The 25,778-nt window shown below is 46.3% G+C and overlaps 1 protein-coding gene and 1 pseudogene across 1 annotated transcript; both read right to left on the bottom strand.

Moving 5' to 3' along the window:
- Positions 1 to 1,946: 1,946 nt before the first annotated feature.
- LOC124659858 (protein OVEREXPRESSOR OF CATIONIC PEROXIDASE 3-like) lies at positions 1,947 to 3,596 on the bottom strand. The gene is made up of 4 exons (XM_047197683.1): positions 3,435 to 3,596; positions 2,660 to 3,031; positions 2,217 to 2,528; positions 1,947 to 2,096 (listed from the first exon to the last, which is right to left on the bottom strand). Exons 1-4 carry the CDS (start codon positions 3,594 to 3,596, stop codon positions 1,947 to 1,949), a joined length of 996 nt encoding a protein of 331 aa, XP_047053639.1.
- A 179-nt stretch (positions 3,597 to 3,775) lies between these two features.
- Positions 3,776 to 24,221, bottom strand: LOC124659849 (annotated as a pseudogene).
- Between the last annotated feature and the right edge of the window lie 1,557 nt (positions 24,222 to 25,778).

The raw sequence follows: 25,778 nt of genomic DNA, 5'->3' as shown, positions 1-25,778 counted from the left end.
GAGGTGGTTGCCCTGCCCAGCTGCCCTCCCAGGCTTCCTGTGTGTATATATGTGAACGGAAAGAGACGGCTATTAACGTGCAGACAGAAGAGCAGTCAACAGCCGGTGCTACTGAAACCTACCAGGCCCTGTCTCGCAATAACTAATTGGCCAACTTGTGGAGGGATTAGTCTACGCGCAGGTAAAACATTACTACAAGAACTGTCAGAATAAACTATGGAGTTTTCTATTTTGATCCACATGACATGCCCCTGGTTTTACTTTTCCATCACACAGGCATGTGGTAGGAAAAGAATCCAGCTAAGCATCACCCAACCCACTAGAGAGCCAACGCAATTCACAGAGAGCGACCAGCACAAACCCATGACGTGATGTGCCAGTGATGTGTAAATATAACGGGACCCCAGGAAAATATTTGAGATGCATGCATGACAAGTTGACAACATGATATGCATCAGCGTAGAAATGAAAAACATAAATGAGAAAACTGGGTGGCAGGAAGCTTACCTTTCATATCAAGAATCGCTACCAGAATTCGGTTAATGCAGAAACAGCACGTCTGAATAAGATGTCTCAATGGCCCAACAGAAAGCAACCAAAGGCAAATGGCAATTGTATTTGGTTCTAGTCAGCATCAGCAAACAACCAATCATCATTATACATGGTAGAGTGGAAAGGGGTCTGAAGATTGTCAATAAAGATGTGTACAATCAGTAGCTAGACATATGTGCAATCACTACCTATATCATCTAAAAAGATGATATCAACAGGCAACAGTTTTCTCCAAATTTCATCCTCCCATCTGCCTTTCTATCCCCACATGTCTCCCTCCCTGGTAGTATTTCTCTTTCTCTATCACACTAACTCCAGATTCTTCTTCCTGTGCATTCTCATTATCTTTACTATATCAGAAAAAAAAAGCTCATCATCCCCAGTTGTAACCTCCCCATTCTATCTCTTTCTGCATGATTCACTCTGGTTGCTGATAAGCTACTAGATTTCTCCAGCTGCCCCCCAACTCCACAGTCAAGAAACAATATGTGGTGTGTGCTCGTTGATAACAAGCAAACCTGCTATGAACGGTGAAAACTCCAGAACAAAATTCATCAGAGTTGGAATGAACTAAAGATCAAAATATTAGTCTTACACAAGTGTCAAGAGATGTGCTCTGTAGGTCCACCTAGTCACATGTACCATCGAAAATTACTGCCTACTAGCTGAGCCTGTGATGATCTCATGGCCAGTGAGAAGTGATAACAGCTGACCTGACTCATCAGTGCAAAGCTCTTACATCGGAGGCATCAACACCTTCTGATTACAGTAGGTGCAAAGATGCATGGACAAAATCTAGCTGATACACTATTACAAGTGACCTACCAAGACTAGAGATTCAGATCAAAATGGGAAAAATCAAATACTTTACACTGCTGATGCACGGGTCTTAGATACAATGCCTCAACTTCTCCAAACATGTGAAATTAAATGTCAAACAACTTTATCTTAAAGCACTACACTCAAATACCTAATACTGTTCGAAATCTTGCATCAAGTGCATAAAATAACGAAAAACAAATATTGGCCACATACCCCACTTAAACCGGACTACGACAAGGATCATGTGAAATGCCATGCTTCCACACCAGAATATTCCTTAACAAGAAAGTGTTAGGATCCATGATCTTTACCATAGGTAAAATTAAGATCTTCAACTGACCATAAATCAATTGCCACTGAAATCAATAGTCAAAACAGTGGTCCACAGTAAAGCCAATAAAAATGGCAAGGTGGCAGTTAGAAGTTGTACCTGTCACGTTGGCTGGTCAGGGCATAGTTATAAATAAATGATATGCCATGTTGGGCTTGTGAAACTGGTTGCACTTCATGGTTCAAATTCACATTTTCTACGTTGTTCAGACTTCAAAGATAACACTGCAACCCAAGCTTATCTAAGAGCTAGCTATCGTCTCAGGTACAGATCTCTTGTATACAGCATGGCGGTCTGGTACACCATCTTGCTCCCTTCTATCCTCGAACCACTTAATAATGGTCTTTCGTGGAAGGCTTGTAACTTGAACTATGCTGCTAATCATGGTATTCTGTTATAAATGCAACACCAAAGTAAGTGATGATAAATTACAAAACTTAAGATAACATTTATAAGTAACAGCAAAAACAAAGTGAATGTAATTGATGGTATTTACGCAGATATTACTTACAGTGGGGCGTTTGGATTTGCGGTAAACTCTTTCTAGTGTCTCCAGTTGCACCTTTTTCAACCTTTTCTGCGCAGACCATTCGTTGCTCATTACATGAATCGGAAGGTCCGTCATTGGCTCGGTTTCAGTGACATCAACATCATCAACCACAACCTCATCAACTACTGGAGAAGGCATTTCTTTGATTTCAGGTTTAGAAGGGGCCTCATCAGGCAAAGAATCAGACATGAGTAGAAGTTTTGGAGGTGGATTGCGGAGCAATTCGATGACCAAACCCCTATCCAGGCCAAGCTCCCCTGCAAGATTCTTCATCTGCGAGAAAACCGGTTCATGAAAGGCAAAGGAAAAAATCAGTTTTGAATCATGTATTTACATCAAGCACTTCATTCTGATTTAAAATGTGCAATTTGAAACAGAACTCAAGTGGATATTCATCTGCTTACACTAGTTTTACGGCGACCTATTTTCAGTGCACGAGCCAACCTCTTGAGTTGCCAGTTTTTCAACTCTGGCCGTTCGACTGCATCTGTTACCTCATCACTACAATCAACTATGGCGCCCGACGCAGAATCCACTGCAGCTTCATCAGCACCTTCGACATCTCCAATGGCTTCTGCCAGTACCTGTTCAAACCTGGCCATATCTTCCTCTGATATTTCCTCCTCATCATCACCCTCAACAGATAAATCGTCGTTCTTCAGATCTTCTTCCAGCTGCTTGAATAGTGCTTCCAACCCACCCTCGTCGTCATCGTCATCGTCATCGCCACCATCAGTGCCATCCTTTGCTACCACAACCTCGTTCTGAATTTTAGTCTGGAATACAGAAGATTTTTTACACAAGCATTTCAGTCACAGTTTATGGCCACATAATTAGAATCCATTCTAATTCACACACAGCCTATGCATCAGGATGCCACAACAGTTGTGGGGAGGAACGTCACAGAAATTCTTTAAAAGAGACCCAGCAATTTTTTTCACACAAATTCCCCAAGATTGGGGGTACATACAGTTCACTATTCACCAGAAATCTTCCATTCGATAAACACTGCGCAGCTGCAGGTTTCACAGGTCACCAATTTCAGAGAGGTACCACGACCTAAAATGTACTCACATACCTGCCAACACATATCTGCCCCGGACAACCATATAACTAAGCGCACGCATACACCAGGTAACAAAACAGTGGGGAGAGGGAGCTGCTTGTAGGGTAAAGTACCTTATACTTGGAAGGCCGGCGAAGGGCGCAGGCGACGGCCCGCGGAGAGTGGAGGAGGCGAAGGCGGATCCCGACAAACGGAGCTGGTTCTTGAGCGCCTAGGGCGCGAGCCCTTGGAGCAGCGGCCATGGCCGCGGCGAGCGGCACCACCGTGGTCGCCATTTCCACGAGGTCGTTTCGGATATTTCGCTGTTTTCTTTCTCTTCTAACCCTCTCCGTGGGTTTATCGCTGTATCCAAATGGGCCCTTCTGCGTGGGCTGGGCCGTCGGCCACACAGCAGGCCCGCTCGGGATCTCCTATCTGCTACACCTCTTTGCTGGAGGCCTGCCTATAGGAAAAGCTAGGTGGCCCAGTCCCAGTCCCAGTTCCTGTACATTTAACAAATCTAGCTTGTGATTCACCCTGAAAAATAATCTAGCTTTTGACTTTCATATTTTTCTATACTTTATAGTAAAATGGAAGAATGTTAAATTTTTTAAGCAAAGAAATGGTTTTTTCCGTAAATTTTTATAGTAATAAAAATTGTTTATCCTATAATATTCAAAGAAAGTAAATTATTTTGAAATATGTTCCACCACACAGGTTTTTTCTCACTTTTACATACAAATAGAGTAAAATACAATCTTCTTATATGTGAATGTTTAATCCATCCCTAGTTTTTGTTTCGTCCGATGAAAATTTTCTATGTGAAAAGCGATTTTCCTGAGATATGTTCCATCTTCTATGAAAAAATTAACTCCGGTTCTAAAAACTATTTTGTTCTTCAAAATTAGTCTCCGTATACAAACCTTTTCTTGATACAAATTTAACTATATGATTTTTTATGTATGTAATATGATATTTTTTTTGTTATAGGTATACAGATTGTTTTGAAAGATAAAATGTTTGATATGAAACAAACTATATTTCTCCATCCATGAACCATATTATTTTTACCAATAAAGTGGAAGTTCAGTTACAAAATAAAATTGTTATTATTTAAAAAGATGTCACCATATTTACTACTCCCTTTGTCTCATACAAGATGTCTCAACTTTGTATAAATTTAGATAAAGTTGAGACGTCCTTTGTGGGATGGAGAAAGCAGTAAAAATATAACTCTTTTTATAAAAAGAAAGTTACAAATGCAAAAAAGAACCAAACATTTCTAAGAAACAAAAACTGAAATGAAAACATGACTAAGCTATAAGTTAATCCAAAACCAAAAGGGAAAAGGAAAAAATACTTAAATAAAAATAAGAAAAGAAAAGAAAGTGTATGAAGAATACAACTAAAAGAAAAAAAATACTCTAGCTAAAATGAGGCACTCCTAAGACATTAGGGCGATGCGTAGAGCCTCCTTAAAGCATCTCCAGCCGCGGCTCCCAAACCACGTCTCAATTGAACGTTTGGGGGACATCACAAGGAGGTGCCGCTTTTGGGGCGCCTCCGTTTCCAGCCATGCCCACCAAACGAGTCACCCCCAAACAAGTTTTCATAGAAAAAATAAGTAAAGATCGTCGTCATTTAAAAGGAATTGTTCCCGCCATAGTCATCGCTATCAAAGTAGCCGCCATAGTCGACGCGATCAATATTACAGACCGGGGTGCAAATTGAACATAGCTAGAAGAAGGGGTTTGGCGACGTCGACGGCGCATCTTGAGTTGTCGCTTGCCCATCCAGCACGACGACATCGTCATGCTCTGTTGGTGATACAAACGTCATCGCTGGGTGCACGCCGATGCCGACGCAGGGTACTGGATGATGCCGATGCAGGGTACTGGATGATGCCGACGCATGGGTACTGGATGATGCCATCGCGGACATGCGTGCTGACCAACCTGGCCATTTTAGCGTAGATCTTGTTGAGGATCATGCCCTTGTATAAGTTGTGCTCCGCCAGCACCCGGGAATACATTTCAGCTGTCGACGTGGTCAAGAGCATGAAGTTCTCTTTGCATTTCTTCACGGAGACATGCTCCTTCTTGATCTGCATTTTCTCTTCTTGTTTCTTGAGCAGCGTCGCCCACCTCTCGCCGACCTTCTTGTCACGGATGAGCAAGTTTGACGAGAGATCGGCAAGGCACTTGTGATCGACGACTAAATCTTGTCGGTCACCGTTGCTTCAAGCGTGGCGGCCTTGGCCTCCTTGTTGCATGTAGGACGCCCTACCGATGCTACGAGCAGCACATTTAGATCAATGAGGCTATCTTTGCCCTTCACCAACGAGAGACGCGTCAACCTCCACTTGTCGCAGGTTTTGAGCTTGTTATAGCAATGTAGCAAGGCGAATCTCTATTGCCTTCCGAATGCGCCCGAATACATGCGTAGATCTTGGTTCAACTAAACAAATGAAGTGAAGAAACTATCATGTATAGCCACACAAAAAGAAACAAGAGAAGGTGCAACCACACACATACGTGATCGACGGGGTTTGCCCCGCTATCCCCTCTGTTCTCGAGCTCGTGATGGTAGCCACGCCTTGAAGATCAACTACGAACCTAGCATCGAGTCCACGAAACCCTTCTTTTGTGTCCCCACCTTCGTGTGAAAGGGGGAATAGGGGGTGAGGTTTGGCGGTTGGAGTTCGTCCTCCTCCTCCTCCTCTTCGTCGATGTGGGCGCGGTGCTCCCGGTTGAAGAAGTCCACGTCGTCTAGGTAACCCGTCCGGCGGCGTGGGTTGAACTCCTAGTTCCCGAAGGTAGATGAATTGTAGAAGTCCAAGGCGAAGGGTGGATCCTTACGTTGATCTGGTGGGGGATGAATCAACGGCGACGGATTTCGTACTGATGTTGTCGCCCCTCGTGCGGCACTGGGGCACGACGGTGGTTGAGGTACAAGCCACCGCTCGGCAGGCCCGCATCCCGTTAAGGGACCGGCCGGTTTTCCTTGAACAACCAGTGGGCAAGTTCCACCGGCACGTGAGGACCAGGCTCGCTGTCGTGCTTCGTCTTGCGAAACAGCCACCCTTTTCCCATGGTGATGTCGATGGCGGTTGGATGTAGGCAAGGCGCAGGCAGACTGACCCTCTTTAAAGGCCGGGAGCCGCCTTGAACTAGTGGAACGCCCAAGCGCCGCCCGCGCCAATACTGGCGTGCGTGGAGGCGGGACCGCACCATTGACGTGGCGCAAGGAACCGAACCATCGCCAGAGCCATTACTCGTACGCAGAAGAAGAAACAAACTCGGTCCTGTCAGGCAGGCCCGAAGGGCAACAAGGAGGACCCGTGTGCTGACTGTGCAGCGTCTGCGAAAAGGCATTCTATTTGCATTCCCGCGAACAAACCCATCAGCTTGAACCGATGCACTATGGTGTAGAACTATTTTTAGCTGGAGCTGCCCTAACGTGTTCTACACCTATGTTGTCGCTGGAAATCCGAAAAGTGTATTTGGCACATGAGCATCAGTGCTCCTGATTTCTAAAAATCATACTTTTTAGACTTTAAAAAATATGAAATTAAATACCTACATACATACAAACATTCTGAAGGTACGGTAAAAAAATTGGAGAAAAATATATTATATTTTAAGCTATATAAAAAAGACAAATTTATGACAAATATATACCTCTATACGTAGCCACAAATTTGTTTTTTCCTGTAGCTCAAAATGCAATGTAATTTCTACCGAAACTTTGCATGAATATTCAGAACATGTGTATGTATTCAGGAATAAATGTGATAATTTTTTGAAACGTAGAAATACAGTTTTTAAATATTTTAAAAATTGAGAGCACTGGTGCTCATGTGCACCAAATTTGCTTCCAAACCTGGAAATCGTCCAAACAACAAACACACCCTCGTCAAAGTCGATCAGATCATCGTAGAAAAATGTTGACAGCTCGGGAGGAGCTGTGAAGGTGGAGTCGTGGTGGAGGGAAGGGAAGCGTACCAAACCATCCAAAATGCGATTCCAGCCGCCACACCTCCCACCAACCACAAGCCAATAGCACAAACCCGCCTTCCAAATCCCGACAGGGCAGCACGACACCACCGTGTCACAGCGCTCCTTCGAGGCAACCCCGCCCCCACGCAGGTACCCACCGAACCGCCCATCTCACTGCTAGGATCCCGTCGGGCGGCCGCGCGGGGGGCGGAGGCGGAGAGAAGCGGCGGTCGTCGAGCGGCGCTCACGTGTCGGAAGGAGGGTACGCAGCCTCGTCATCGGTGGTGGTAAAATATGAACTTCGGCTTTTGTTTCGTTCAATTTCGAGAATATTTTCTGTACAACTTTTCTGAAATACAAAACAACAGAAAATAGAGAACTGACACCGTGGCATCTTGTCAATAGGTTAGTGCCGGTAAATGTATAAAAGTGCAATGAAGTGTAAACAAAACATGTACAAATTGGTGTAAAACAAGCATGGAGCATTAAAAATTATAGATACGTTTGCAACGTATCACATGCCAATCTCCAGGTGGACAGATCGTTGACGGCGGCGGCCTCATTGCGTCGGAAGCCGTGGATCGACGAGGAACCACCGAACCCTAGATGCAGTGAGATGGCGATATGGAGAAGGAGGCGGCAAGCGTCGAATCGACGCGGGTAGAAAGGTGGAGCGTCGCGAGAGGAAGCAATTGCGATCAACGACGAGGTCAGGCGTGGCCAGAGCTGGCCGGAGCGTGGCGACGACTGCGGCGGCGTGATACGTCTCCGACGTATCGATAATTTCTTATGTTCCATGCCATATTATTGATGATACCTACATGTTTTATGCACACTTTATGTCATATTCGTGCATTTTCCGGAACTAACCTATTAACAAGATGCCGAAGTGTCGATTGCTGTTTTCTAGCTGTTTTTGGTTTCGAAATCCTAGTAACGAAATATTCTCGGAATTGGACGAAATCAAATCCCGTGGGCCTATTTTGCCACGAACCTTCCGGAAGACCGAAGAGGATACGAAGTGGGGCCACGAGGGGCTGCCACCATAGGGCGGCGCGGCCCAGCCCTTGGCCGCGCCGACTCGTGGTGTGGGGCCCCGTGTGGCCCCCCACGTTGCCCTTCCGCCTACTTAAAGCCTCCGTCGCGAAACCCCCGAGGCGAAAACCACGATACGGAAAACCTATGCGAGACGCTGCCGCCGCCGATCCCATCTCGGGGATTCTGGAGATCTCCTCCGCACCTTGCCGGAGAGGGGATTCATCTCCCGGAGGACTCTACACCGCCATGGTCGCCTCCGGAGTGATGAGTGAGTAGTTCACCCCTGGACTATGGGTCCATAGCGATGAGCTAGATGGTTGTCTTCTCCTCATTGTGCTTCATTGTTGGATCTTGTGAGCTACCTAACATGATCAAGATCATCTATCTGTAATACTCTATGTTGTGTTTGTCGGGATCCGATGGATAGAGAATACCATGTTATGTTAATTATCAAGTTATTACATATGTGTTGTTTATGATCTTGCATGCTCTCCGTTACTAGTAGAGGCTCTGGCCAAGTTTTTGCTTTTAACTCCAAGAGGGAGTATTTATGCTCGATAGTGGGTTCATGCCCGCATTGACACCGGGACGATGACTGAAAGTTCTAAGGTTGTGTTGTGTCGTTGCCACTAGGGATAAAACACTGGCGCTATGTCCGAGGATGTAGTTGTTGATTACATTACGCACCATACTTAATGCAATTGTCTGTTGCTTTGAAACTTAATACTGGAAGGGGTTCGGATGATAACCTGAAGGTGGAGTTTTTAGGCATAGATGCAGTTGGATGGCGGTCTATGTACTTTGTCGTAATGCCCAATTAAATCTCACTGTACTTATCATGACATGTATGTGCATTGTTATGCCCTCTCTATTTGTCAATTGCCCGACTGTAATTTGTTCACCCAACATGCTTTTATCTTATGGGAGAGACACCTCTAGTGAACTATGGACCCCGGTCCATTCTTTAATACTGAAATACAAATCTGCTGCAATACTTGTTTTTCTGTTTTCTCTGCAAACAATCATCTTCCACACAATACGGTTAATCCTTTGTTACAGCAAGCCGGTGAGATTGACAACCTCACTCGTTTCGTTGGGGAAAAGTACTTTGGTTGTGTTGTGCGGGTTCCACGTTGACGCCGGAATCCCTGGTGTTGCGCCGCACTACATCCCGCCGCCATCAACCTTCAACGTGCTTCTTGGCTCCTCCTGGTTCGATAAACCTTGGTTTCTTTCTGAGGGAAAACTTGCTGCTGTGCGCATCATACCTTCCTCTTGGGGTTGCCCAACGAACGTGTGAAATACAAGCCATCACGGCGACGCGAGTCGCCAGAGCGTCGCGAGAGAGCTAGGGTTAGGGTTAGCGTGCGTAAGAGAGAGAGGGAATGGACCGACTCGGTCGGTCTGGGCCGAACCGGTCTGGTTCAGGCACTGGTGGGCTGACCAGTGGGCCCAGGGGTAATTTTAGTCAATTCACATTAGGATTTAAACCATTTCACTCTTAAATTTAACTCTTCCACTTTAGAAATTGCAAATAAATCCAGAATAACTCCAAAAATTCAAGAAAAACAAGAATAATTCATAAAAATTATTCCTTAACCAAAATAAAATAATAAGTAATATAAAACAATACAAATTTAAATTCTGGAGATTTTAAAATAAATACCAAGATGGAATTTAATATTTGAAATTTTCCTTCGATATCAAAATCAAGGGAAGTTCCAAATTACTTTAAATATTTGCTAAACCAAATATTTTCAAAAAGGGAAAATTCTAATACTTCAAATCTTTTCTTTTGAGGTAAATTAAATATTTTCAAAAGGAAAATTCTAATATTCCAAATCTTTTCCGTTTGAGAAAAATCCTCATCAAAATAATATCAAAGAGTTATAAATTATTACTTAAGGAATAAATATTCCAATAAAGCTTTAATCACACAAATCTTAAGAAATACTCCAGGGAAAGGGATTCAACCAAAAATAAATCCATCGTGCATACTGATGTCTACGGGAGCTTCTATTCTTGTAGACAGTGTTGGGCCTCCAAGAGCAGAGGTTTGTAAAACAGCAGCAAGTTTCCCTTAAGTGGATACCCAAGGTTTATCGAACTCAGGGAGGAAGAGGTCAAAGATATCCCTCTCATGCAACCCTGCAACCACAAAGCAAGAAGTCTCTTGTGTCCCCAACACACCTAATAGGTGCACTAGTTCGGCGAAGAGATAGTGAAATACAGGTGGTATGAGTAAGCAGTAGCAACGGCAACGACACCAGAAAAGTGCTTTGCCCAGAACAGTAAACAAGAAGTAGTAATGCAGCAGTAGTAACACGATAGAAACAAGTAAACAAGCAACGATAGCGATATTTAGGAACAAGGCCTAGGGAATAGACTTTCACTAGTGGACACTCTCAACATTGATCACATAACAGAATAGATAAATGCATACTCTACACTTTTGTTGGATGATGAACACATTGCGTAGGATTACACGAACCCTCAATGCCGGAGTTAACAAGCTCCACAATAATGCTCATGTTTTAGTAACCTTCGAGTGTAAGATAGATCAACGAGACTAAACCAAGTACTAGCATAGCATGCACACTGTCACCTTCATGCATATGTAGGAGGAATAGATCACATCAATATTATCATAGCAATAGTTAACTTCGCAATCTACAAGAGATCATGATCATAGCATAAACCAAGTACTAACACGGTGCACACACTCGTCACCTTTGCACACGTGCGAGGAGGAATAAAACTACTTTAATAACACATCACTAGAGTAGCACATAGATAAATTGTGATACAAACACATTGCAATCATAAAGAGATATAAATAAGCACCTCACTATGCCATTCAATAGTGAATAAGTATTCTGTGAAATATGGCCTAAGAGACCCACACGGTGCACACACTCGTCACCTTTACACACGTGGGACGAGGAGTCTCCGGAGATCACATAAGTAAAACTCACTTGACTAGCATAATGACATCTAGATTACAAGCATCATCATATGAATCTCAATCATGTAAGGCAGCTCATGAGATTATTGTATTGAAGCACATAGGAGAGAGATGAACCACATAGCTACCGGTACAGCCCCGAGCCTCGATGGAGAACTACTCCCTCCTCATGGGAGCAGCAGCGGTGATGAAGATGGCGGTGGAGATGGCAGCGGTGTCGATGGAGAAGCCTTCCGGGGGCACTTCCCCGCTCCGGCAGGGTGCCGGAACAGAGACTCCTGTCCCCAAGATCTTGGCTTCGCGATGGCGGCGGCTCTGGAAGGTTTCTGTGGTTTTCGTCGAGCGCCCCGAGGTTTTTAGGTCAGGGGCTTTATATAGGCGGAGAGGCGGCGCGGGAGGGCTTACGGGGGCCCACACCCTAGGGCGCGCCCCCTTGGCCGCGCCGGGGTGTGGTGTGGTGGCCCTGCCCCCTTCTCCGGCGGTTCTCGTGTGTTCCGGATGCTTCCGGGTAAAATAGGAACCCGGACGTTGATTTCGTCCGATTCGAGAATATTTCGTTACTAGGATTTACGAAACCAAAAACAGCGAGAAAACAGGAACGGCACTTCGGCATCTTGTTAATAGGTTAGTTCCAGAAAATGCACGAATATGACATAAAGTGTGCATTAAACATGTAGATAACATCAATAATGTGGCATGGAACACAAGAAATTATCGATACGTTGGAGACGTATCAGCATCCCCAAGCTTAGTTCTGCTCGTCCCGAGCAGGTAAAACGATAACACGGATAATTTACGGAGTGACATGCCATCATAATCTTGATCATACTATTTGTAAAGCATATGTAGTAAATGCAGCGATCAAAACAATGTGTATGACATGAGTAAACAAGTGAATCATAAAGCAAAGACTTTTCATGAATAGCACTTCAAGACAAGCATCAATAAGTCTTGCATAAGAGTTAACTCATAAAGCAATAATTCAAAGTAAAGGTATTGAAGCAACACAAAAGAAGATTAAGTTTCAGCGGTTGCTTTCAACTTGTAACATGTATATCCCATGGATAATTGTCAATGCAAAGCAATATAACAAATGCAATATGCAAATATGTAAGAATCAATGCACAGTTCACACAAGTGTTTGCTTCTTGAGATGGAGAGAAATAGGTGAACTGACTCAACAATGAAAGTAAAAGAATGGTCCTCCATAGAGGAAAAGCATCGATTGCTATATTTGTGCTAGAGCTTTGATTTTGAAAACATGAAACAATTTTGTCAACGGTAGTAATAAAGCATATGCATCATGTAAATTATATCTTATAAGTTGCAAGCCTCATGCATAGTGTAGCAATAGTGCCCGCACCTTGTCCTAATTAGCTTGGACTACCGGATCATCACAATGCACATGTTTTAACCAAGTGTCACAAAGGGGTACCTCTATGCCGCTCGTACAAAGGTCTAAGGAGAAAGCTCGCATTGGATTTCTCGCTATTGATTATTCTCAACTTAGACATCCATACCGGGACAACATAGACAACAGACAATGGACTCCTCTTTTATGCATAAGCATGTAACAACAATTAATAATTTTCTCATATGAGATTGAGGATTTTGTCCAAAACTGAAACTTCCACCATGGATCATGGCTTTAGTTAGCGGCCCAATGTTCTTCTCTAACAATATGCATGCTTAACCATAAGGTGGTAGATCAGACAAGACGAACATGCATAGCAACTCACATGAAATTCAACAAAGAGTAGTTGATGGCGTCCCCAGAAACATGGTTATCGCACAACAAGCAACTTAATAAGAGATAAAGTGCATAAGTACATATTCAATACCACAATAGTTTTTAAGCTATTTGTCCCATGAGCTATATATTGCAAAGGTGAATGATGGAATTTTAAAGGTAGCACTCAAGCAATTTACTTTGGAATGGCGGGAAAATACCATGTAGTATAGGTAGGTATGGTGGACACAAATGGCATAGTGGTTGGCTCAAGTATTTTGGATGCATGAGAACTATTCCCTCTCGATAAAAGGTTTAGGCTAGCAAGGCTTATTTGAAACAAACACAATGATGAACCGGTGCAGCAAAACTCACATAAAAGACATATTGAAAACATTATAAGACTCTACACCGTCTTCCTTGTTGTTCAAACTCAATACTAGAAATTATCTAGACCTTAGAGAAACCAAATATGCAAACCAAATTTTAGCATGTTCTATGTATTTCTTCATTAATGGGTGCAAAGAATATGATGCAAGAGTTTAAACATGAGCACAACAATTGCCAAGTATCACATTACCCAAGACATTTATAACAATTACTACATGTATCATTTTCCAATTCCAACCATATAACAATTTAACGAAGAGGAAACTTCGCCATGAATATTATGAGCTAAGAACACATGTGTTCATATGAACCAGCGGAGCGTGTCTCTCTCCCACACAAGCATGATGTAATCCAATTTATTCAAACAAAAACAAAAACAAAAGCACACAGACGCTCCAAGTAAAAGCACATAAGATGTGATGGAATAAAAATATAGTCTCAGGGGAGGAACCTGATAATGTTGTCGATGAAGAAGGGGATGCCTTGGGCATCCACAAGCTTAGACGCTTGAGTCTTCTTGATATATGCAGGGGTGAACCACCGGGTGCATCCCCAAGCTTAGAGCTTTCACTCTCCTTGATCATGTTGCATCATACTCCTCTCTTGATCCTTGAAAACTTCCTCCACACCAAACTCGAAACAACTCATTAGAGGGTTAGTGCACAATATAAATTGACATATTCAGAGGTGACACAATCATTCTTAACACTTCTGGACATTGCATAATGCTACTGGACATTAGTGGATCAAAGAAATTCATCCAACATAGCGAAAGAGGCAATGCGAAATAAAAGGCAGAATCTGTCAAAACAGAACAGTTCGTATTGACGAATTTTAAAATGGCACCAGACTTGCTCAAACGAAAATTCTCAAATTGAATGAAAGTTGCGTACATATCTGAGGATCATTCTCGTAAGTTGGCGTAATTTTCTGAGCTACCTACAGGGAGGTGGACCCAGATTCGTGACAGCAAAGAAATCTGGAACTGCGCAGTAATCCAAATCTAGTACTTACTTTTCTATCAACGGCTTAACTTGGCACAACAAAACTCAAAACTAAGATAAGGAGAGGTTGCTACAGTAGTAAACAACTTCCAAGACACAAAATAAAAACAAAGTACTGTAGGTAAAAACATGGGTTGTCTCCCATAAGCGCTTTTCTTTAACGCCTTTCAGCTAGGCGCAGAAAGTGTGTATCAAGTATTATCAAAGGATGAAATGTCAACATTACCTTGGGCTTTACCCTTACCGTTCTTATTGTTTTTCTTTCCCTTTGGTTTAGGAAATATATGAGTTTCTCCCGGTATAGAGGTGAATTTCAAAGTGCCTTCTCCAACATCAATGACTGCTCCCAATAGTTTCAGCAGGGATCTTCCGAGTGTGAGTTTTCCTGTTTCAACAACAAGATAATCAATAGATATTGTTCTTCCACAAATAGTTGTATGCACACCTGCGGCTATTCCTTTAGGTATTATAGTAGAGTTATCAATGAGAGTTATCTCTTCTCCTCCTTCCTCAACTCCCCAAAGTTTCAAAGATTTATAAATACTTTCAGGCATAAGGCAAAATTCATACATAATATCACAGTAGGCATGGAGGGTTCGATCACCGATAACAATTTTAACAGCAGGATCCCACAATGAGAGTTTAGAGTTCACTAAAACTTGTTCAAGACGATTACGAACGTGGCAATAGTTATCATTCAAGCGAGATGTACTTATCTCCAGATTATTTAATCTACTATATATGCTAGTGAGGACTGAATCAAAGTTGTTAGCTGAATCATATGATGCAACCAACTTCTTTATGGCATTAAAAGCTTGATCCCCATTGCAATGAAGGAAATCTCCTCCCACTAAAGTATCCAAAGCATATCTATAGCGAACCATAAGACCAAAATAAAAATTACTAAGGAGCAAACTTAGAGTCATTTGAGGTTCAATTTTACGATAAGAAGTAAAAATTCTAGACCAAGCATCCTTAAAACTCTCCTCATCCCCTTGTTTAAAAGTGAAGACTAATTCTTCAGGCGAAGAAGTAACAGGTTCAGAGCTAGACATGGTAACAAAAGTAACTAAATTTTTTTTTGTATTTTTAATATAGAGCGCAAGACAATAAAGTAAACTAGATAAAGTAAATGCAGGTAAACTAATTTTTTTGTGTTTTCGATATAGCAAACAAGATAGCAAATAAAGTAAAACTAGCAACTAATTTTTTTGTATTTTGATTTAGTGCAGCAAACAAAGTAGTAAATAAAACTAAGCAAGACAAAAACAAAGTAAAGAGATTGAGAAGTGGAGACTCCCTTGCAGCGTGTCTTGATCTCCCCGTGCAACGGCGCTGTAAAAGTGCTTGATGTCTACGGGAGCTTCTATTCTTGTAGACAGTGTTGGGCCTCCAAGAGCAGAGGTTTGTAGAACAGCAGCAAGTTTCCCTTAAGTGGATACCCAAGGTTTATCGAACTCAGGGAGGAAGAGGTCAAAGATATCCCTCTCATGCAACCCTGCAACCACAAAGCAAGAAGTCTCTTGTGTCCCCAACACACCTAATAGGTGCAGTAGTTAGGCGAAGAGATAGTGAAATACATGTGGTATGAATAAGCAGTAGCAACGGCAACGACACCAGAAAAGTGCTTTGCCCAGAACAGTAAACAAGCAGTAGTAATGCAGCAGTAGTAACACAGTAAAACAGGAAACAAGCAGCGATAGCAGTATTTAGGAACAAGGCCTAGGGAATAGACTTTCACTAGTGGACACTCTCAACATTGATCACATAACAGAATAGATAAATGCATACTCTACACTTTTGTTGGATGATGAACACATTGCGTAGGATTACACGAACCCTCAATGCCGGAGTTAACAAGCTCCACAATAATGCTCATGTTTTAGTAACCTTCGAGTGTAAGATAGATCAACAGACTAAACCAAGTACTAGCATAGCATGCACACCTGTCACCTTCATGCATATGTAGGAGGAATAGATCACATCAATATTATCATAGCAATAGTTAACTTCGCAATCTACAAGAGATCATGATCATAGCATAAACCAAGTACTAACACGGTGCACACACTCGTCACCTTTGCACACGTGCGGGAGGAATAAAACTACTTTAATAACACATCACTAGAGTAGCACATAGATAAATTGTGATACAAACACATTGCAATCATAAAGAGATATAAATAAGCACCTCACTATGCCATTCAATAGTGAATAAGTATTCTCGTGAAATATGGCCTAAGAGACCCACACGGTGCACACACTCGTCACCTTTACACACGTGGGACGAGGAGTCTCCGGAGATCACATAAGTAAAACTCACTTGACTAGCATAATGACATCTAGATTACAAGCATCATCATATGAATCTCAATCATGTAAGGCAGCTCATGAGATTATTGTATTGAAGCACATAGGAGAGAGATGAACCACATAGCTACCGGTACATGCCCCAGAGCCTCGATGGAGAACTACTCCCTCCTCATGGGAGCAGCAGCGGTGATGAAGATGGCGGTGGAGATGGCAGCGGTGTCGATGGAGAAGCCTTCCGGGGCACTTCCCCGCTCCGGCAGGTGCCGGAACGCAGACTCCTGTCCCCCGGATCTTGGCTTCGCGATGGCGGCGGCTCGCGGAAGGTTTACGTGGTTTTCGTCGAGCGCCCCGAGGTTTTTAGGTCGGGGACTTTATATAGGCGGAGAGGCGGCGCGAGGAGGGCTTCCGGGGGCCCACACCCTAGGGGGCGCCGCCCCTTGTCCGCGCCGGGGTGTGGTGTGGTGGCCCCGCCCCCTTCTCCGGCGGTTCTCGTGTGTTCGGATGCTTCCGGGTAAAATAGGAACCCGGGCGTTGATTTCGTCCGATTCCGAGAATATTTCGTTACTAGGATTTCGAAACCAAAAACAGCGAAAAACGAGAACCGGCACTTCGGCATCTTGTTAATAGGTTAGTTCCAGAAAATGCACGAATATGACATAAAGTGTGCATAAAACATGTAGATAACATCAATAATGTGGCATGGAACACAAGAAATTATCGATACGTTGGAGACGTATCACATACATCATTTGGATTTTATAACATTGTCCTTATCGGACAATGATGCTTCTTTTCAGAACTCGAGGTCCAGGTTCCATCCAAACCCTCGAACTGCCCTATCTCGCAGTATCCAGGCAAGTTCACTCTTGCTCATGCCATATTCATTATTTTCTATCAATTTACTCTCAGAGCAATATACTTATCACTCTTGCATTGAAAATAAAATGTTACTTTTCCAATTATGAATATGACTATGTGGTGGGCAATGGAACCATGGTATGTATTGATGGTGGAGGTTCCATTGCAAGGGTTCTACTCATCTAGGACTAATCATCAATGTTGTCTAGTGATTCTAGCATCGTACATATCGCGTTAACCATAAGATTTATAAAGGTTCTGAGGAAGTCAGCTATATCTTTTTTCCTTCTACATATCAACGGACTTGATAAGGCCTGGCAGGGTGTTGCGAGAACACTGCAGCGGTTGGGAAATCCTTTAAATCCCCATCCTTGAGGATGAGTGTGCTCTACCGTCTATGATGGATTGTCCATAGTACATCGTGAGTAAACCCGTATGATCGGGAGATGTCTACCGAGGATGTGCGGATGGACAAAAGGGTGGGTATGCAGGGTCACAGAGAAGGCAGTGATTGGATTGGTTCTTATATTGGGCCTCACACCAAGGAAGTGTGGACGGGAAGGTACACCCGGTTGGCAACAATGATAAGTTCTCTTATGGGAAAAGTAATGCACCTCTGCAGAGTGTATTGAATTGTGGCTGTCACTCCCTGTTCCGAGAAGGGAACTACGAACGCAGTAAGAAAGGAGTTCTGGTCAACCTGTGAAGACTGGCGGGCATAGTTTTCAGAATAAAATAAACCTTTTGAAGAAATGTTTGTGAAACATGCATTGACCTGAGATTTTCTGATCAATGGTCGTAGCTAGTGCATCAAACACCTTTTCTCTTTTGAACTTGCTGAGTACCTCTGTACTCACTTTCTTTCGACACCCTTGATAGACCGTGACATCGAAGAGGAGGCCTGCACCGGAGCACCATAAGGGGACTATGAGTTGTTCTACGAGGAGCCAGATCTTTCCGGAGGAGTTGAAGGTGTGGACTATGGGATAGTTTACGGAGTAGATGACACGGGGGCAGAGGAGTAGAGACCTACCTTAGACATATCGGAGCTGAGCAGCGTAGTGACTTACCTAAATAAGTTGCTGAGCTCGTCATGTCTACTTTTATTTTGAAGTTGTAATGAAACTTAAGTAAGAGCTTAGGTGTTCTCATCGGACCTGTGAGAATGCCAACTTGTTAAGAACCTTGTTTGTAATATTATGTGGAGTGTTATGACCTGCAATGTTTCTATTGTACACTCTGAGGGATGTGATATTTGTGAAGAAGCCCCTTCACGAATGTCATATCAATGACTTGTATATTAAACCATGCAGTGGTATGCTGGGTCACCGCAATATATCACCACAAATTGGGGCCAGAGGGCTACGAGACTGCCATGCCAAAGTGGGATAAACAAGAGCGGACGACATCATGCCGCCGGGCCGCTGCCCCGGTACGCCACCGACATCATGCCACCGGGCCTCACGAAGGAAGAGGCCCTATGACTGGAGCTCGAGGACTAGGCCACGCAGCCGGTGCAACCGCCGCCTCCACCTCCGCCGTACAACCCGTGGGGGCCTCCACCTCCACCACCGGCGTAGGCTGCTCAACCTCCTCCGCCAGAGTGGGCTGCTCCACCTCCACCATCATCCTGGGCTGCTCCACCTCACGCACCACCATCGGCCTGGGCTGCTCCACCTCCACCACCACCGGCGGCATCGACGTATGTTCCGCCACTTCCCAACTAGCAGTGGGTGGTACCGGAGCTCGTCGTGATCGATAGCGACGACGAGAACTAGTAGGCGCAGGTGTTTTAGGGTTTTTATTTTCCTTTCTTTTACTAAGTAAATTATGTTTTCATGTTAAAAAATGCAAAATTGAAAATAAATGCGTCGTGCCGCTGGAGCCACCTCCCGACGCAAACGGACGCGCGGTCGATTTCGTCCATTTGACCGACACAAACGGACGCGCGGTCGATTTCGACCATTTGGCCAACCACAACCTCATCAACTACTGGAGAAGGCATTTCTTTGATTTTTAGAAGGGGCTTCGTCAGGCAAAGAATCAGACATGACTAGAAGTTTTGGAGGTGGATTACGGAGCAATTCAATAACCAAACCCCTATCCAGGCCAAGTTCCCCTGCAAGATTCTTCATCTGCAAAGTAAAAAATCAGTTTTGAATCATGTATTTCCATGAAGAAGCACTTCATTCTGATTTAAAATGTGCAATTTTAAACAGAACTCAAGTGGATATTTATCTGCTTACACTAGTTTTACGGCGACCTATTTTCAGTGCACGAGCCAACCTCATGAGTTGCCAGTTTTTCAACTCTGGCCGTTCGACCGCATCTGTTACCTCATCACTAACATCAACTATGGAGCCCGACGCAGAATCCACTGCAGGTTCATCAGCACCTTCGATATCTCCAATGGCTTCTGCCAGTACCTGTTCAAACCTGGCCATATCTTCCTCTGATATTTCCTCATCATCATCCTCAACAGATAAGAGCATCTCCAGTCGCGTCCCCCAAACCGTCCCCCAAACCGCGCCGGATCGAGCGTTTGGGGGACGTGTTTCGTTCGTGCCGCGTTTGGGGGACGTCGCTCCCCAGCCGCGTCCCCCAAACGCCGCCCCCAAACATTTAAAATAATTTTTCTGGCATTTTTATTTCAATTTCCACAAACTAATACATAATTTGGAACGTGGTTTACACGAAAACACAGTTTGGAACATGGTTTTCCACAAACTAATACATAGTTTGAACCATGGTGGACACAAATATAAAATATTGCAAAGAAACTAAACCTAACTAGGCCGTGCATCGAAGGTTTCGTGTGTTCGCTGCTAAGAAAGAACACTCGAGGGCACACCCGGTCACCTAAACTGGAAAATCCAGCGGGAGGATGGTGCCCTTGTTGGTTCTACCGATGAGGCGAACAGGCAGAAACCTCCGTGCACGTATTCGCTGCGAAGAAACAACACTCATTCAGTCGTCCTCCTCGTCGGTGCTGTCGTCGTCCCTGTCGACGTGGTAGTCCCGGAGGCAGCGCCTCTCGTCGAAGACCTTGACCTTCATGTCCCTGTTGCCGAAGTAGGAGAACACGAGGATGAAGCCGGCTTGGAGGCTGTGGTGGCGCGCGAACTTCTCCCAGCCGATGTTGAGGTACATCTTGCCGCGCGCGTCGTAGATCGCCTTGACGATCCACCGGCGGTAGCCGCACGAATGCTCCCGCAGATGCATCGTGCGCGGGCGTACGCCGCCGACGTACTCGGCGAAGGAGTCCGGCAGCCTCCGGATGCCGCGCGGGTCGCCCTTGAGGACGTGGACGAACTCGAACGGGACGTCCGGCTCCACGTCCATCTCCGACGATGATGAAGGCGGCGGCGTGGAAGGCGACGGCGAGCGTTCAGCTATGCCGCGGCCACGACCACGACCACGACCACGGCCGCGGCCGCGAGGTCCGCCTCTACCAGACATAGCGTCGAGTCTTGTTGAGAGATGGTGGCGGCTAGGGTTTGGGAGAGAGGCGCTAGGGTTTGTGTGTGAGAGGGACGATGAGAGGCGCCCCTTTTTATAGGCCGGAGGGAGGCGGAGGAGCGGTGGCGCTCATTAACGCCGGCACGCGGAGCTAGGCGCGACGGGACGCGTCGCTGCGCCCTCTGCGGGAACCGCACCGTCGCTGCGCGCCAACAACTTCCGTCGCGAGGTAGGCGACGGTTAGGTTTAAATTAATTGTGCCGCCGACGGGTCGGCCCCGCCACTCCCCGCCTCGCTTTCGTTGTGTCCGGCGTCCCCGGTGCGTCCCCTGTGGGACGGGGACGGGCTCGGGGCGCCGGACACCGAATGGGGGCGCGCCGGATAAAAAAGGGCTTTGGGGGACGCGGCTGGAACGCTTTTTTTGTCCGGTGCGCCCCAAATCGCTTTGGGGGACGGTTTGGGGAACACGACTGGAGATGCTCTAAATCGTCGTTCTTCAGATCTTCTTCCAGCTGCTTGAATAGTGCTTCCAATCCACCCTCGTCGTCATCGTCATCGTCATCGTCATCGTCATCATCATCACCACCATCAGTGCCATCCTTTGCTACCACTACCTCGTTCTGAATTTTAGTCTGGAATACAGAAGATTGATAGTGCTGAGGATCCTCCGGAGGTTAGAATCTTTTCAGCCTCCTGCTTCCCTGAGCGCCACGTGTCCATTTTCAGCCAAAAATCCTGATGTTGCTTCATCGCAGCAAAAAAGATCCCGCTTTTGCTTCATTGAAGCAAAAAACGGTTCGATTAAAAATAGAAGGAGAGTTGAGAGTTGTTCAGACTTTGTTTCGTGGCAGCAAAAAAAGTTCCGCTTTTGCTTCATTGAAGCAAAAAACGGTTCGACTAGGAGTAAATAAAAATGATCCGTCGGACGTGGATCTCGCCGGACATCGCTGGAATCCTTGTAGCAACAAAAATGTACTAAAGTAGCAGAACCACAAAATATTTGCAGCAAAAAATTTATACTATTGTAGCATCGTTAAATACTAGTCGCCGGTGCACCACCGACATCATCACAACTCCGGCTGGCAGCACCTCACTTGCTGCTTGCAGCACCGGTCACTGACTGTTTGTAGCATCGCCATGGGCAGTTGGCAGCATTACCATTTGTCCTTTGCAGCACCTCCACCACACGATGGTAGCAACACTAGACGCAGGTGGTAGCATTATCGTGGGTTGTTGGCAGTATTACTGTCTATCTTTTGCAGCACCTCCTCCACAAGATGGTAGCAACACCGAACGCAGGTGGTAGCATTGTCGTCGCCCTTAGCCGCAATTTTGACCTTGGCTCATAGCACCAGCTCTCAGCGGTGGTAGCACCACCCAAGGCCCCTGGAAGCACTACTCTACGTTGCTCTCGCGGCATTGTCATCACCCATGGTAGGTCCCCGGTCCACCGCTGCCCGAACCTTGTAACATCGGCTACCGCCGCTCGATGCAGCGTCGAACTGCTATTGGAGCATAGTCGGCATGAATTAGCAGGCGCGACACCGCATCCTTTGTAGCATGCAAATCCCGTTCGGCCTATAGCACACACCAATGCACGATGATTGACCCCGTCGTCCTCAATGCCAGTCTCCTCCAGGACCATCACTGGCGCCGAGCACATCGAGTGGACCGAGCCCTGTCCTCGACCACCGCAAAAAGGTACACCGCCGGCCCCGCCGATCTCGTCTGGCAATGGGATAGGGAACCCGTCCCTGCTATGGCTCATGGTTTTTGGGGCGGTCGGCGGCAAGATGAAAGGGCAGAGCAAGCGGGGCAGTTTGCAGCATCCTACGAGCCGAGATGGCGTCGACCTTGCAGCTAGGGCGGCGGAAGGTGGACTCGGCTGCAACGAGTGCCCCGACGGTCTTCTTCCGCCGCACGCGCAGCTCAACCGCCACCTCCAACCTCCACCAGGTGCGGGATCCTCACCTTGACTGCCATATCCGATGTCGCCGCCCGCAGCGATCGAAGCCCCAATTCCGGACGGCCGTCGTGCCCGCAGCGCACAACGGAGCACAGCGCGGCGGCGTGGGAATCTACGCGTGAGGGGCCGAGGTGACGATGTGCAGCCAACAAGGAGGCGCGAGGTGCCGCCGGCCGGGATGTCGCCAACCACGACGAGCAGGAGCGACAAGATCGAGGCCATGGAAACTGCGGCGGCGCGGGAGGTGGAGGTGCGGGGTGTCGCCGATAACCGTCGTCGCTACGCACGGCGAGCACTCGAGCAGGAGCGACGAGATCGAGTCCTCCCCATGTAAACTGCGTCGCAACGGGAGCACGGCCCGGCGGCGCGAGCGGAGCATGGCACGGCGGCGCGCGACGGAGCACAGCACGGCGGCTCTGCAGCGCGCGACGGAGCACGGCCCGGCGGCGCGAAGGGAGCATGGAGTCTGCGTGAGAGATCGAACAGAGAGAGACACGGGAGAAAGAGGAAAATACTCAGTAAAGGAGACGATGCGGAAAAAAAATTAGTCTAAACGTGGTGGGCTCACCTATTCGCTGTCTCCCACCCGGAGGGACGCGTGGCGAGCGCTCGGGCCGGAGGCTGCCAGCGTAGGATCCTCCGAAGGTTTTAAAGCGTTTTCCATTTTTAAACGAGCAGTTCAGTCACAGTTTATGGCTACATAATTAGAATCCATTAATTCACAGATAGCCTATACATCAGGAATTCAGGATGCCACAACAATTGTGCGGAGGAACGTCACGGACATTCTTTAGAAGAAACCCAGAATATTTTTCATTCAAACCCCGCAAGATTTCCCTTGGATAAACACTACGCAGCTGCAGGTTTCACATGAACAGGGTGTGACCAATTTCAGACATACCACGACCTAAAATGTACTCACATACCTACCTACACATAACCTGCCCCGGACTACCATATAACTAAGCACCCCTGCACGCATACACCAGGTTAGGTACAAGAACAGTGGGGAGAGGGAGCTGCTTGTAGGGTGAAGTACCTTGTACTTGGAAGGCCGGCGAAGGGCGCAGGCGACGCCCCGCGGAGAGTGGAAGAGGCGAAGGCGGATCCCGACAGACGGAGCTGGGTCAGGTGCGCCTGGGGCGCGAGCCCTTGGAGCCGTGGCCATGGCCGCGGCGAGCGGCACCACCGTGGTCGCCATTTCCACGAGCTCGTTTCGGATATATCGCCGTTTTCTCTCTCTTCTAAGTTCTAAGAGCATCTCCACTCTCCCCCCGAACAGGCCCCCGGCGAGCGTTTTTTCAATTCGGACGGCGTAATTTGGCCCAGTCGCGCCCCCGATTCCTCGTTTTCGTCCGGATTTGGGCCTAAATTCATCCGGCGATCCCACGCCATCCCCGGTCTCCCGGGGAGCGCTCGGGGACTCCGGACGAAACGAAAGCGCGCGTGGCCCCAACTTGTCGGCGACAATGGCCTCCGATCTACGGCAATACCATCGTCTTCTCGATCTACGGCAATACCCTCGTCGAACGAAAGCTTTAAAATCTCAAGTGGTGCAACATAGATAGATTATATATATTTCGAATATAATTCGAATAAACATAAAAATTACATAAAAAAACTTTAAAACAAACTTAAACTACTTCTTCTTCCTACGTGGCCCCGCCTCATCGTCGTCGCGGCGACGCTTCCGGCTCGTCACCTCCTCGTCGGAGGAAGTTGAGTCCTCCTCCTCGTCAGTGTCCTCGGCCTCTTCGTCGTCCTCCTCCTTCTCCTCGGCCTCTTCCTCCTTCTTTTCCTCGGCCTCTTCCTCGGCCTCGCTCCTCGGCCTCGCTCCTCGGCCTCTTCGTCCTCCTCCTCGTCGTCATCCCATTCGTCCTCGGCCGGCCGACGGGGGGAATCATCGCTGCCGGACGATGCAGTTGGATCCCACCAATGGCGCCATCCAGGCGGCTTCCCCTCGGCCGTCGGTGTCCGATGGCCAAGAGAGATCGCTCATGGTTGACGGAGGATGGTGACGAGAGAACAGATGAATGGCGTCGGCCGTCGGAAATCGTATATGTAGGTCTCTCGACGAAGAGAGCGGCGGTTGCTCTTCCGCGGAGTTCGTGCTCCATTACGGCGGTTCTCGCATCGAGGCCACTTCGACCAGTTCCCGACGAGTCGTTTCGGCTCTCCAGACCACTTCGCGACGGTTCAATGCGTCGAGGGAACTCCGACGATTGCCCTTCCCGGTAACTGCGCCGTCGCTATGCACGCGGTGGGTGCGCGTCCATGGGCTCGCGGCTGGAAAAATGGGCCTCCCCAGACCAAAAACTACATCCTGCGCTAAATAACGCCGGATTTCGGCCTGGGAAGCCCCAACGGCTGGGATGCTCTAACCCTCTCCGTGGGTTTATCGCTGTATCCAAATGGGTCCTTCTGAGTGGGCTGAGCCGTCGGCCACACAGCAGGCCCGTTCGGGAGCTCCTATCTGCTGCACCTCCTTGCTGGAGGCCTGCCTATAGGAAAAGCTAGGTGGACCAGTCTCAGTCACTTTAACAAATCTAGCTATTCTAAAAATAAAAATAAAAACAAATCTAACTTGTGATTCTTAAAAATAATCTAGCTTGTGATTCACCCTCAAAAAAAATCTAGCTTGTAATTTTCGTATTTTGTTATACTTTATAATAAAATGGAAGGATGTTTTTTGTAAATTTTGATGATAAAAATTATATATCCTACTATAATATTCAGAGAAATCAATTATTTTGACATT

Source organism: Lolium rigidum, chromosome 1 (genome assembly GCF_022539505.1).
Source record: "Lolium rigidum isolate FL_2022 chromosome 1, APGP_CSIRO_Lrig_0.1, whole genome shotgun sequence".
Classification (NCBI taxonomy): Eukaryota; Viridiplantae; Streptophyta; class Magnoliopsida; order Poales; family Poaceae; genus Lolium; species Lolium rigidum.
This window is presented reverse-complemented; position numbering and strand designations above follow the sequence as displayed.